The following is an 11,880-nucleotide window of genomic DNA, read 5'->3' as shown; positions in this document are numbered from 1 at the left end:
TATGTGCATGCAGATTAGAAAACAAATAACAAGTCTGCCTGCAGTCTCTTGTCTCTAAAAACAAAACGCGAGGGCCATGGAGATGAATTGAGAAAGGTGAGGAACAGTACTCGGTCTGGCACTGGATATAGAATATGCGGAGTACCAGCCACTACTTAACGCGTCGGACGCGTAGAGATCTTCGAGAGGGTTTTTAGTGGGCCACTTAATAGCACTAATGCGATTTAGCGCGATTTTAGAGCCTTGTGCCAAGTACCACTTCAATCGACTTCACGCAAGGCTGTCGCTTCTATCATTTTCTCCTAGTCACTTCAATTTCGCAAGATACCCAACCAACAATCACAGCTACCGTCGAGATTGTTATGTCAATACGAGTCCAACAGGCCGAGGCCAGTGCGCTGCTCAGAGAGTTGAGAAGGGACGTTGACAAAAACGTGTCTAACCACGAACAACATGCAAAAGCCTTGGAACGACTGAAGGTCCTTGGGAGAGATGCAAGAAACGTTTCCGAAATATACGACAGAGCTGGAATCGACACCTTGGGGCATTACGCATTTAACGAGCTCCCCAACCCAGTCTATCAAGAAGCGTTAAGATGCCTTGCAAACGCCCTGCTTCTACTACCCCAAACTCGAGAATCTGCAATCGAACTTGATCTTGACAAAAGGGCAACACAGAAACTTCAGACATCTTCTTCGGATGACGAGTTCCTGTTAGCACGGATCCTATTCTTATTGACGTATGCTCCTACCATGAACCTTGAACCACTCATCCTTGAGCAAGATATGGCCAAAAGCATTGTCAGATTACTCTCTCGTCATGCAGACAATCTCCCGAAGAAACATGACATAGCTACCACGCTCGATCAGAGTAGTTCTATGGCACTCCAGGAGACATTAAAATTGTTATTCAACGTCAGCAGTGCGAAGCCTGAGCACGTTGCTAAGTTCAACCCGGCTGTGAGGCCGTTGCTACTCATGCTAGAAGGATTACAAGTTCCTGATCCACCACTACAACCACCATTGAGTCTGGTTTTGAATGCTCTAGCAAATCTAGAAATATCCGACGGGAGTATCGATGAAAAGGAAGAACTCCGCCCGGCAGTAGAAAGACTCACAAAAATCCTAGATCAAGCGGTCCAGCGGTACTCTTCGACCGAGTTGGAATCATTAGGCGTGCCTTTAGTGACGATCTTGAGAAAGGTCAATGAGATGGCAAGTGGAGATTTGCGTGAAGAAATGAAGTCCAAGTTCTTGCCAGATGATGAAGAAAGGGATCAACCACTTGGAAAGTCGTCCACATTAGCGTCGCGTCTGTTACGCTTGACTACCTCGCCAGGATCATTACATCTGACAGAGGCAATATCGGGATTGCAATTTGAGCTCTCCGACAAGGACGCCAATGACTATGTCAAGAATGTTGGCTACGGTTATGCAGCTGGGTATCTGATGTCTCACAAGATTCCGATCCCGGAAAGCGCACAGGGAGCAGGGGACAAAGTGGCATCCGGTGGTATCCCAACTAATCCCATAACTGGGCAGCGACTTGATAAAGAACCCCCGATCGAAGTTCCAAAGATGTCACAGGAAGAAAAGGAGCGAGAAGCGGAACGATTATTTGTTTTATTTGAGCGCCTTAAAGCAACAGGGGTGGTGGACGTGAAGAACCCAGTGGAAGTGGCCAGAGATGAGGGCAGATTTGAAGAGCTCAGCGACTCGGACGCCGATTGAAATTGTCACTGTCAACTACCTAGGTACGGTATGATGAGTACGTTGTAAAATGTTACACTATGGCGAGATACCTACGAGTAGGCAGTGGTCTCAGCCCGGTCACGTAGATCTTCTGCGCACTACTAAGATAACGGACCACCAACATTTGTAATTCGCCGATCGAGATTTGCCCCATGGTGCCACTCGGAAGACGGGAAGTATTTGGTAGTGAGCGGGGGCTGCGTCTAGGCGCTAAAGCAGCCCAAGGCCATGATGCTTTGTTCCTGCATGCTCAACGTTAAGCTTAACTTTTAACTGGTTGAGCGCCTATTCCGTGCAACCCTCGGAGCCTGTCACCAGCTGATGTTCTAGGGGCGATGGTCTTCTACCGCGCTCAGTGCTCACTTGATCCATGACTCGTGGCTCATGGCTCATCATCCGCAATCCCAACTTCCCCTAGGAAACTTTTTTCCCGCCTGCCTGCCACCCGTCGCAACTTCCTCCCTTTGTATCGTATGTCGCCTTTCCTCCCTTTCCAAAACCTCCCTTCATCGGAGACGCAAACCACGTCTCATCCTCGTCCCCACCCCGTCATGGTGCATCGCGTCGACATCGCCATGAACGGAACTCCAAAGGTCAATGGCATCAATGGCCACTACAAAGATGGCTCGCTACGCCCTCCCAACACGCCCCGAAAGGCTTCCTCCCCAATGGCTCCACCATTCATGGTCTCCGCTCCTGGCAAGGTCATTGTCTTTGGTGAACATGCCGTTGTCCATGGAAAGGCTGCCATGGCTGCCTCAATTTCCATGCGCTCCTATCTCCTAGTCACCGCCCTATCCAAGTCTCACCGGACCATTCAGCTAATCTTTCCCGATGTTGGCTTGGACCACACCTGGAACATCGACGACCTCCCGTGGCACGCATGGGAGAAGGTGAAGAAGCCTCGATATTATGATATGGTCACCTCATTAGAACCCGACCTGGTCAAGGCTATGCAACCCCATGTCGATCCTGTCTCTCCCCATCTCACGGGCGAGAAGAAAAGAATTCATGTTAATGCAGCGTCCTGCTTCCTCTACCTCTTCCTTACACTGCATAGCCCGAAAGCCCCCGCATGCATATACACACTCCGATCAACTTTACCAATCGCAGCAGGACTGGGCTCGAGTGCCAGCGTTTCAGTCTGTATCAGTGCGGCACTGCTCAAACAGATCCATGTCCTCTCCGGACCTCATGAAGATCAGCCAGACGAAGAGGTTGATCTTCAGCTAGAGAGAATAAACAAGTGGGCATTTGTTGGGGAGCTCTGTATCCACGGCAATCCCAGCGGTATAGACAATACCGTCTCTACCCACGGGCGGGCAGTGCTATTCAAAAGAACGGATTATCAAAAACCTCCCGTTGCAACCCCTCTCAAAGACTTCCCAGAACTTCCGCTCCTTTTAATAAACACAAACCAATCTCGTTCCACAGCTGCTGAGGTCGCCAAAGTCGGCGTTATGAAGAAAAAGCACCCTGCTGTAACCGAAGCCACCCTGGATAGTATTGGGGAGGTTACCATGTCAGCATATAATCTCATTACTTCTGACGACTTCGACCCGGACTCAGAAGAAAACATTGAACATTTAGGGGACCTGTTCAGAGTTAATCACGGGCTTTTGGTGTCCCTGGGTGTTTCCCACCCCAAGTTGGAATACATTCGAGAAGTGATCGACTACGCTGGTATTGGCTGGACCAAGCTTACAGGTGCTGGAGGTGGTGGCTGTGCTATCACTCTTCTGAAAAGCGAAACTGAACCCGATGCTTTGCATGATTTACACGAAAAGTTTGAAGCGGCTGGGTTTGACGAATTCAAGACCACTTTGGGTGGGAGTGGAGTTGGCATGCTCTATCCCGCCGTACTTCGCAATGGGACTGAAGAAGAAGGAGGCGAGGAAATTGATCAACAGAAATTTCTCAACGCGGATGGACCTGAGGACATTGAAGCCCTGGTCGGCGTTGGTCTCTTACAGAGAAGGCCAGAGTGGAAATTTTGGCAGTGATGATATGTGCATCCAGCAGACACCCTGGCCGAGGAAATATTTTCATGAATGTCTTATTGAGCGGTGGCGTGGAGCAGCATCGACTAATGCAGCAGTTTGATAATTTGTACAACAAGACGGCCAGAAATCTATGTATATCACAGCCACAACTGGCCTCTGAAAGGATAATCAATTATGTATCAATCAATGATTACGAAGCGAAAAGGCCTGGTCTAGCCCTTCTCCCACCAGTCACGTGCTTATATTATCTCGGTTTCAACGGCGAGCCGTCTTAACATTGTTCTTCTCATTCCAGACATTAGATTGGAGAACCAAACATCCCTCTTGAATGCTGTGATATTATTCTGCTTGTCAGTGTTACACCGCTAGTGTTGTGAGGCGACGGTTCCGAAAGAACTGCAACGTTTGCTCACAAAATTGACTGCTCTGCCTGGACCACGAGCCGGCCGATGAGATATATCAGACGAGGCCTGGGATATTTCCTGCTTTGTCCTTCTTTCGTTTCAGGCTCAATCGACTTGACCAGACCAGAGAAAGGGTGCGGTACCTCCTGGTCACCTCGCGATTCGTTGTGAAATAAAAAATGGCCGAATCCACCAAGCCAACAGAGGCGGCCCACCGCCCAAAATCCAAGTCTGCCAAATCCAAAGAACCATTCTATTCTGTGTCACCCCTGTGGGAGGATATCACGCCACTGCCGATGGTTGATGGCCCTCCGGGCCAGACCGATCCAGGCCCTGCTCTCGCGACCATTGCATACTCGCCACGTTATTCCGAGGCCATGTCGTATCTGAGGGCCGTCATGGCCACGAACGAGTTCAGCAGGCGGACATTGGATCTCACGGAGGACATCATTAGTATGAACCCTTCTCACTATACGGTTTGGCTCTACCGGGCAAAGATACTCAAAGTGCTGTGGGGTGAGGAGAATATTTCCACAGAAGACGGTGTCAAGGCTGAGCTGGATTGGCTGGAAGGCATTAGTGAACGTAATTTGAAGAACTATCAGATATGGTGAGTCTAGCTAATGATGACCACAACGTGCACCACCCCCTCTATCCCATTCTCATCTTATGACAGCAGACTGATAAGTGCTCCGCGTCAAACAGGCACCATCGCCAACTAATGGTCTCACTTCTCACATCATTGCCCTCCGGGGAGACCGAGTTCCTCACTCATATTCTATCCTTCGACAGCAAAAATTACCATGTCTGGACATACCGACAGTGGCTTTGCCGTCATTTCCCAGAGTCACTACTCGCCACAGACGTGGAGCTAGCCTCCATCGACGCCCTGATCAACGACGACGTGAGAAACAACTCAGCATGGAACCACCGATACTTTGTCTGCTTTGGTGCGGAAGAGCTCCAAGCCATCGAGAAGGAAGGCGGCAACAGAAAAGACGTGCTCGCACAAGGGAAACTGGTCGTCGACGAAGACGTCGTGGACCGCGAGATCAACTACGCCAAAGATCATATCGCCTGGGCACCCCAGAATCCCAGTCCTTGGAACTATCTCAAGGGCGTGCTGAAACGTGCCGGGATTCCCATCACGAACATGCAGGTCTTCTGTGAAGGCTTTGTCGGTGGCAGAAATGCCGATCTGTTTGGTGAAAACGTCAAGAGCAGTCATGCTGTTGACTGGCTCGCAGAGATATATCAACTGGATGGCAACGCAGAGCGAAGCAAGCAGTGTCTTGACGCACTGGGCAAGAAATGGGATCCGATCAGGAGGAAATACTGGGACTATCGTGCAGAGCAGTTAGGCAGAGGAGAAGAGGATCAAGGCTCTGCACAGGCGGCTTGACTGGTGAGATGCGCTCGCTCGGGTGAGTCAGAATAGCCACATATGGTTGTCATGCCATCTCTCTCTAAGCTGCAAATTCCTTAAGTGATGCTAGCCATCTATCCATCTATCCATCAATACTTTGTTCTACCATGATGCCGTCACCAAGAGGCTTTCCGATCCTGCTCTATTGATCTACTGAAGAAAGTCAGAGATTCTGACTCTTCGATGACCATAGTGTGTCCGAAGATTTGTACCACTGACCGTAGCTTCATTAAGCTTAGGGTCACACTGCGATGATCTAATAGGTGATACAAATCCGAATCTTGGGACGCACATCGAGATGAAAGGAGCATATGCCTTACTTTTGCTTATCTTGGCTCCGTAGCATTCTTTTCGTAATCGTATATTAATCCTGTTTTGCAATAGGTCGATATTAACCTTCCGCATTGATCACAGGCAGAAGTGGCCCACCCCTTTCAAATGACGTCGTGGATCCTATTTATTTAGAAACAACCCACTTCCAGCCGGAGAAACACTCAATGCCTCGGAGGCAAACAAACATTGTGAATCTGAATCATCCTCTTCTCATCCCAGTACTAAAAAGATGCACTGCACGACGATAGCAGGGAGGGAGCTTAGTCAAGATACGACCAAAGGAGCATCTCCAAAGGCCACGGCCTGACACGCCTTAAATTCCTATCTTTCAAGGTCTGTTTGGTATCAAGTGATGGGCAATAATGAATTTTCAAGCGAGTCCCAATTCACTCGGCGAGATTTACATCTCCTTAGCCAATCATCTTCAAAGTCTCCACTACGTGTAATCGCGTTGATAGATTTTGACTGCTTCTATGCGCAGTGTGAAGGTGTGCGTTTGGGTTTGCCTCCAAGTCAGCCTCTGGGCGTCCAGCAGTTTCTACACGTCATTGCCACCAACTATGCAGCTCGTGCTGCAGGGCTGAAGAAGGTGGTCACCGCGGCGGAGGCGCGGGAGAAGTGCCCAGAAATCGTTCTCCAGCATGTTCCCACGTGGAGGGAGGGTGACACGACTTGGCGCTATCGAGATGATGTCCGTGAACACATGAATTCAGACAAGTCCTCGCTTGACTATTATCGACTTCAATCTCGGAAGGCGATCCAAATCGTGAAGGATGCACTACCTGCCACGTCTCGAAGGATTGAGAAGGCGGGTATCGATGAAGTCTTCATAGACCTCTCAATCCCTGTCTATGACGTTCTGGTGGAACGTTATCCCGAACTTTTGGCTTGTGAGTCTCGTCTCCCAAAGCCTCTTGATATCATACCTAAGTGGGAGGACGACCAACTTGTACAGTGTGAGGCTGAGAATGAAGACGAGAATCCGGAACATGACACGATCGACTGGAATATCATCGCCCTTCAGATTGGCTCTGAGATAGTCCGCGAAATCCGTAAGAAGATACTTGACGATCTGAACTACACGTGCTCCGCCGGCATCGCACATAACAAAGTCGTTGCGAAGCTCGCAGCAGGCCATAACAAACCCAATAAGCAAACCGTCATCCGGAAATGCTGCACCGGCTCTTTTCTATCCGGCTACAAAGCAACGAAACTTCGAGGTTTAGGCGGTAAGCTTGGACGTCAAGTCGTCACGACATTCTGTGTGGAAACGATTTCAGACCTCCTTCGGTTTCCGCTCAAGGAGATGCAGGCAAAGCTTGGCACCCACGCAGGACACTGGGTCTACCACGTCATCCGAGGATTCGAGGACAGCGAAGTGGTGCAAAGGACTGAGATCAAAAGCATGCTTTCGGCCAAGACGTTCAGTCCAAGCATCACAGGCGTGGACCAAGCCGAGCGATGGCTGCGAATCTTTGCCGCAGACATCGTGGGCCGCTTGGAGGACGAAGAGGGACGCCGACCCACGACGATAGCCGTGCACCACCACATCCAGGGCCGATTTGGGCCTACACGATCCAAGCAGGCACAGATCCCCGCCGGACCGACCTTGGACACGGAGCTTCTGTTCAAGCTGTCGATGGAGCTGCTGATCAAGATATCCGACGAGACGCCGAGCTGGCCGTGCCTGACGCTTTCGATAGGCGTCTCGCACTTCCGCGACGTCGATAAATCAAATCACCTCATTTCCGGATTCACCACGCCTGGGAAATGGTCGGGCTCGGCTTCTGAAGGACAACTCTACACTTCGGGCATGGCGAAGAGATCCCTGGAAGAGCCGACTTCGAATGACAGGCCGCGGAAATATACCCTGCTGGACTTCCAGGGGTTCTCACAGAAACCAGACAAGGTCGACCAGACTTCATGCCCGACTGATGCCAATGTTGCGAGTCATATTTCAGGGAGGGAAATTACAGCTTCTGATTCGGATCGATTGCGACGGGCCGGAAAGCAAACAGTTCAAGATTCATCCACCGCGACACCGGATGCCGCAGGACTATATTGCTGCCCTCTGTGCTCGGAGCAAATCCCGGATAACAGTGTCCTCGAGCACCTGGACTGGCACGTTGCACTTCATCTGCGTGATCAAGGCTAGGCATTGTGGACATACTAGGTTGGGTGGGAACTGCGCGTATCTTTGCGAGGATCGCGATGCGACACTCACTGTGACCGGGTTATCTGGACTACGGACCCAAGAACCAAGGCTCCAAATGAGCGCGTTCTTGTGTGATGGTCAGGAATTCTAAAGAAATGCAATCGTCGTATCATTGTATACTAGCTGACGGAAGAATCATCGTCAGATGACAAAACTGCCCTCTAAATCATCACTAGAGAAGTGAATTGAGACTGGTCAGGGACTAAAACTGTTGAATGATGAGAACCCTCAGCTCAACCCAGACGATCGATCGTCATAGCCTCAGCTCGAACCAATTCGAAACGACTGTTCCATCCTTAGCCAACAGCTCATTAGCCGCAGCAGTGAGATGGGTACTTTCGATCCATCCGGGATGCCGAGCACAATCTTTGGGTGGAGGGTGATCGACGCAGTCAGACCCCGAGGATGGATTGATGTCGGAGAGAACTAGTGGTGGAACAACCTCGTGCTCTGTTCAATAAACGTAATTCCGAGGTTCTCCGCCGTGTCGAACACTGCACCATCGTTCTGCGAGCCTGTTGGTGACGCGATGTATTTGACGCCGCTTCTAGCAGCGCGGTAGACGTTGTCGACGAATGGGAACTATAAAGTTTTGGGGACACACGTTAGCTGAAGCCATAATGAGGAGAGAGGTGCTGAGATTGTCGTGGAGGGCAAGGGAATGAACGCAAGAGGCGTTACTTACGAAAGCATCACTTGAGACAGCCACCTCGGTCAATTTATCCAACCAGGCTCGTCTCTCTTCCGCGGTGAAAGGCTTTGGGACCTGACCTTCGGCGAAGTTGCGCTCGTAATCTCTGGTCTCAAACTCGGATTGGGGTGGGACTTGACCTGAGCACAGCATGTCGATGGCATTACTTTTCTCTGGTCGCTTGACACCCTTTGCCCATTGGAGGGCCAGTGTCCGCTCATGGAATCGCATCCACCAGTTATCTGCTTTGTCTCCGGCGAGACGTGTGCAATGGATGCGTGATTGTTGACCGGCGCCAAGTCCGATGATTTGACCATTCAATGCGTAACAGACGCTGTTGGATTGCGTGTACTTGACGGCGATGGTAGCCACTGTGAGATCGCGGAGAGCGGAAGAAGAGAGTTTAGGGCCATCTTTTGGTCGGATGATGGAGGTAAAAGTTGCATCTGGTGTGATTTTGACGTCGTTTCGGCCTTGTGTCAACGTGACGCCATACACGGTCCGAGTTTCTTGTGGTGCGGGCTCATAAGACTCATCAATAGCGAGAACCAGATATTTGCCACCCTTTTTCTTTTTCAGAATCTCGAGTGCCTCCGGTTCATAGTCAGGTGCGATGACTCCATCGGAGACTTCTCGACTAATTATCTTAGCGGTGGGCACGTCGACCTTGTCAGAGAGAGCCACGATGTCGCCAAAGCTGGACATACGATCGGCACCACGTGCACGAGCATATGCTTGAGCTAGGGCGGATTCGGCGATGCCACTGATATCATCAACCATGTAGACCTTGCGCTCATTCTCGTTTAGAGGAACTCCGATGGCCGCACCTGCAGGAGAAACATGCTTGAAGCTGGCAGCTGCTGGGAGACCGAGTGACTGCTTGAGCTCTTTCACTAGTGGCCAAGCATTGAGACAGTCAAGAAGATTGATGTAACCTGGGGAACCGCCTAGGACTTTGAAGGGAAGGGCGCCGTCACGGACGAATGCGCTTGCGGGCTTTTGATGCGGGTTCGCGCCATAGCGGAGGGACAGTTGTTGAACGCCGTTGGATGCATATTGTTTGCGGAAGAAATCCGAGATTGCAGCATCATAGTCGGCAGTGTGCTCAAAAGCTTTCAAAGCATGTCTCTGACGGCTTATTTCTGATACATCGCCTCTATCAAGCTCTTGTAGGAAAGTGGCATAATCAGCTGGATCAGAAAGAATGGTCACACGTGTGTGATTCTTTGCTGCTGCGCGGATCAGCGTAACACCACCAATATCGATTTCTTCAACAGCCTCTGCAATGGTGACATTGATCTTGGCGACGGTGTCCTTGAAAGGATACAGGTTGCAAACAACATAGTCAACTTTGTTGATGTTCTGGTCTGCGAGATCTTTCTCATCCGAAGCCAGGTCACGGGCAAGAATGCCAGCATGTACTGCAGGGTGAAGAGTCTTGACTCGTCCTGAGAGCATTTCCGGTGCCTTGGTAATAGCTGAGACATCTCTTGTGGTTAAGTTAGCATGAATGTCTTGCTGAGCTCGGAGTTGAGATGGAGTTACTCGACAGCGAATCCAGCCTCTCGGATTAATTTGGCAGTACCGCCTGAAGCCAAAAGACGGACATCATTTTTGATAAGACCTTTGGCCAGGTCAAGCAGACCTGTCTTGTCGTAAACCGACAAGATAGCTAAGACGCGTTAGTACAACTTTCGGCACGTATGTGGCGAGGGGGCCCAATCAGAAAAGTCTGTAAGAGGTAGAGGTGACTATCGCAAGCAACTGTCCAAGGGAATCGATACTGAATCATGATCGCCAATTTACACAACGAGATGGTGAGAGAACATACCAATTTTCTGCGACATGATGGGAGGGAGCTAAAATTGGGAGAAGGTTGAGGTAAAAAACGAGATCTCGACTCGGCCAGCTGGAAAGAGGACTGAAACCGCAATGGCGAAGAAATAGTCGAATTCCAGTACCTTGTGAGTCAGGTTCTACTTTCCAGTATCCAGGGTCAACAGCTATCGTGTCACTCCAAGGGTTCCAGGATTGTCATTGAATCTGGCTCAAGTTCTTCACCACTGAATACTGACCCTTAGATTTCATAGTGGGGTTGAATTTCACTGGACCCTCCCTCACACTCGAAAAAAAAAGAGTGACGTGAGGAGGCGAGATTTTCCGATAATCGATAGACTAGTTCATAGATGGATTAGCGCATGATTTTAGAATTAGCTAGCGGCATTCTTGTTTGGAAGGTGCAGATGTGGCCCATGTGGCTGCCTTTTTGCCTGCAGAACGAGGAGCCTTGCAGCAGGGGGTTTGTTGTTTACGGGGTACGACTATGTTCTCTTTTCAACGTCTCTGTCTACAGCAAGTCATGGATTTGATGACCCCAGGTTGGTCTGACCTGGAGCTTGATCGAATGGTACGGAGTAGACAGCCACCTAGGCTCTAGCAGATTCATGGCTATGTTTAGATAGCTACGAGGACTCGCCCTGGTGTTCTACTTCGTATTCACGAAATTCGACTAGTCTAGCTCAACCCCGGAGAAGCCATTGTTTTTGTTTCATCTCAAGCGAAACGACCTCCATGATCCATCCAATATGGTTTTGTGCAATGACGACATGTTCAGTTGCCTGATCATGATGTTGGTGGGTGTTTACGGAGTGTCTGCAGCCATCTCCTGGTTCTTAATCTTCAGTGCCTATCCGGTCCGCACCGCCTAGCTCAAAGACTCGCTGGTGCCACTCGGCGGACTGCTTCTTCACCTTTGGTTGACCGCTGAAAAATGAATGCCTACAATTGTACTCATCCTGAAAACCTGCACTAAACCAGTCACCCAGGGCATGACAGAATCCGTGGATCACGAACCCTACTTTCTCACCCTGTCTCCCGCCGTACTCAACGAACACGGGGGAGGGTGTTAGAGCTCACTTTCAATTCAAATTGATCCCTCTAGGGATACCTCCTGCTCCATCAACAGCAACTTCGGCGGGCCTGCCTGCCTGTTTTATCGGCGGGCAAGTCAATCACGCCCCACCTCGGATATATTTTCCTCACTCTCTCTCCTCTCCT

At 50.2% G+C, this 11,880-nt stretch overlaps 5 protein-coding genes across 5 annotated transcripts; 4 read left to right on the top strand and 1 right to left on the bottom strand.

Annotated features, from left to right (window-relative positions):
- Window positions 1-362: 362 nt before the first annotated feature.
- LTR84_009329 (uncharacterized protein) lies at window positions 363-1,730 on the top strand (the record flags this gene model as incomplete). The annotated part of the gene is made up of 1 exon (XM_064852869.1): window positions 363-1,730. The coding sequence occupies one exon, from the start codon at window positions 363-365 to the stop codon at window positions 1,728-1,730; it is 1,368 nt and encodes a 455-aa protein (XP_064701094.1).
- Window positions 1,731-2,302: 572 nt separating this feature from the next.
- On the top strand, window positions 2,303-3,754 carry LTR84_009328 (uncharacterized protein; the record flags this gene model as incomplete). Its single annotated transcript, XM_064852868.1, has 1 exon — window positions 2,303-3,754. The coding sequence occupies one exon, from the start codon at window positions 2,303-2,305 to the stop codon at window positions 3,752-3,754; it is 1,452 nt and encodes a 483-aa protein (XP_064701093.1).
- Window positions 3,755-4,337: 583 nt separating this feature from the next.
- On the top strand, window positions 4,338-5,560 carry LTR84_009327 (uncharacterized protein; the record flags this gene model as incomplete). The annotated part of the gene is made up of 2 exons (XM_064852867.1): window positions 4,338-4,768; window positions 4,864-5,560. The coding sequence occupies 2 exons, from the start codon at window positions 4,338-4,340 to the stop codon at window positions 5,558-5,560; spliced, it is 1,128 nt and encodes a 375-aa protein (XP_064701092.1).
- A 709-nt stretch (window positions 5,561-6,269) lies between these two features.
- LTR84_009326 (uncharacterized protein) lies at window positions 6,270-8,072 on the top strand (the record flags this gene model as incomplete). Its single annotated transcript, XM_064852866.1, has 1 exon — window positions 6,270-8,072. The coding sequence occupies one exon, from the start codon at window positions 6,270-6,272 to the stop codon at window positions 8,070-8,072; it is 1,803 nt and encodes a 600-aa protein (XP_064701091.1).
- A 486-nt stretch (window positions 8,073-8,558) lies between these two features.
- ADE17 (bifunctional phosphoribosylaminoimidazolecarboxamide formyltransferase/IMP cyclohydrolase) lies at window positions 8,559-10,670 on the bottom strand (the record flags this gene model as incomplete). The annotated part of the gene is made up of 4 exons (XM_064852865.1): window positions 8,559-8,714; window positions 8,818-10,312; window positions 10,369-10,495; window positions 10,655-10,670. 4 exons carry the CDS (start codon window positions 10,668-10,670, stop codon window positions 8,559-8,561), a joined length of 1,794 nt encoding a protein of 597 aa, XP_064701090.1.
- Window positions 10,671-11,880: the final 1,210 nt, after the last annotated feature.

The sequence above is a fragment of the Exophiala bonariae genome, assembly GCF_035927105.1.
Source record: "Exophiala bonariae strain CCFEE 5792 chromosome Unknown scaffold_37, whole genome shotgun sequence".
NCBI lineage: Eukaryota > Fungi > Ascomycota > Eurotiomycetes > Chaetothyriales > Herpotrichiellaceae > Exophiala > Exophiala bonariae.
This window is presented reverse-complemented; position numbering and strand designations above follow the sequence as displayed.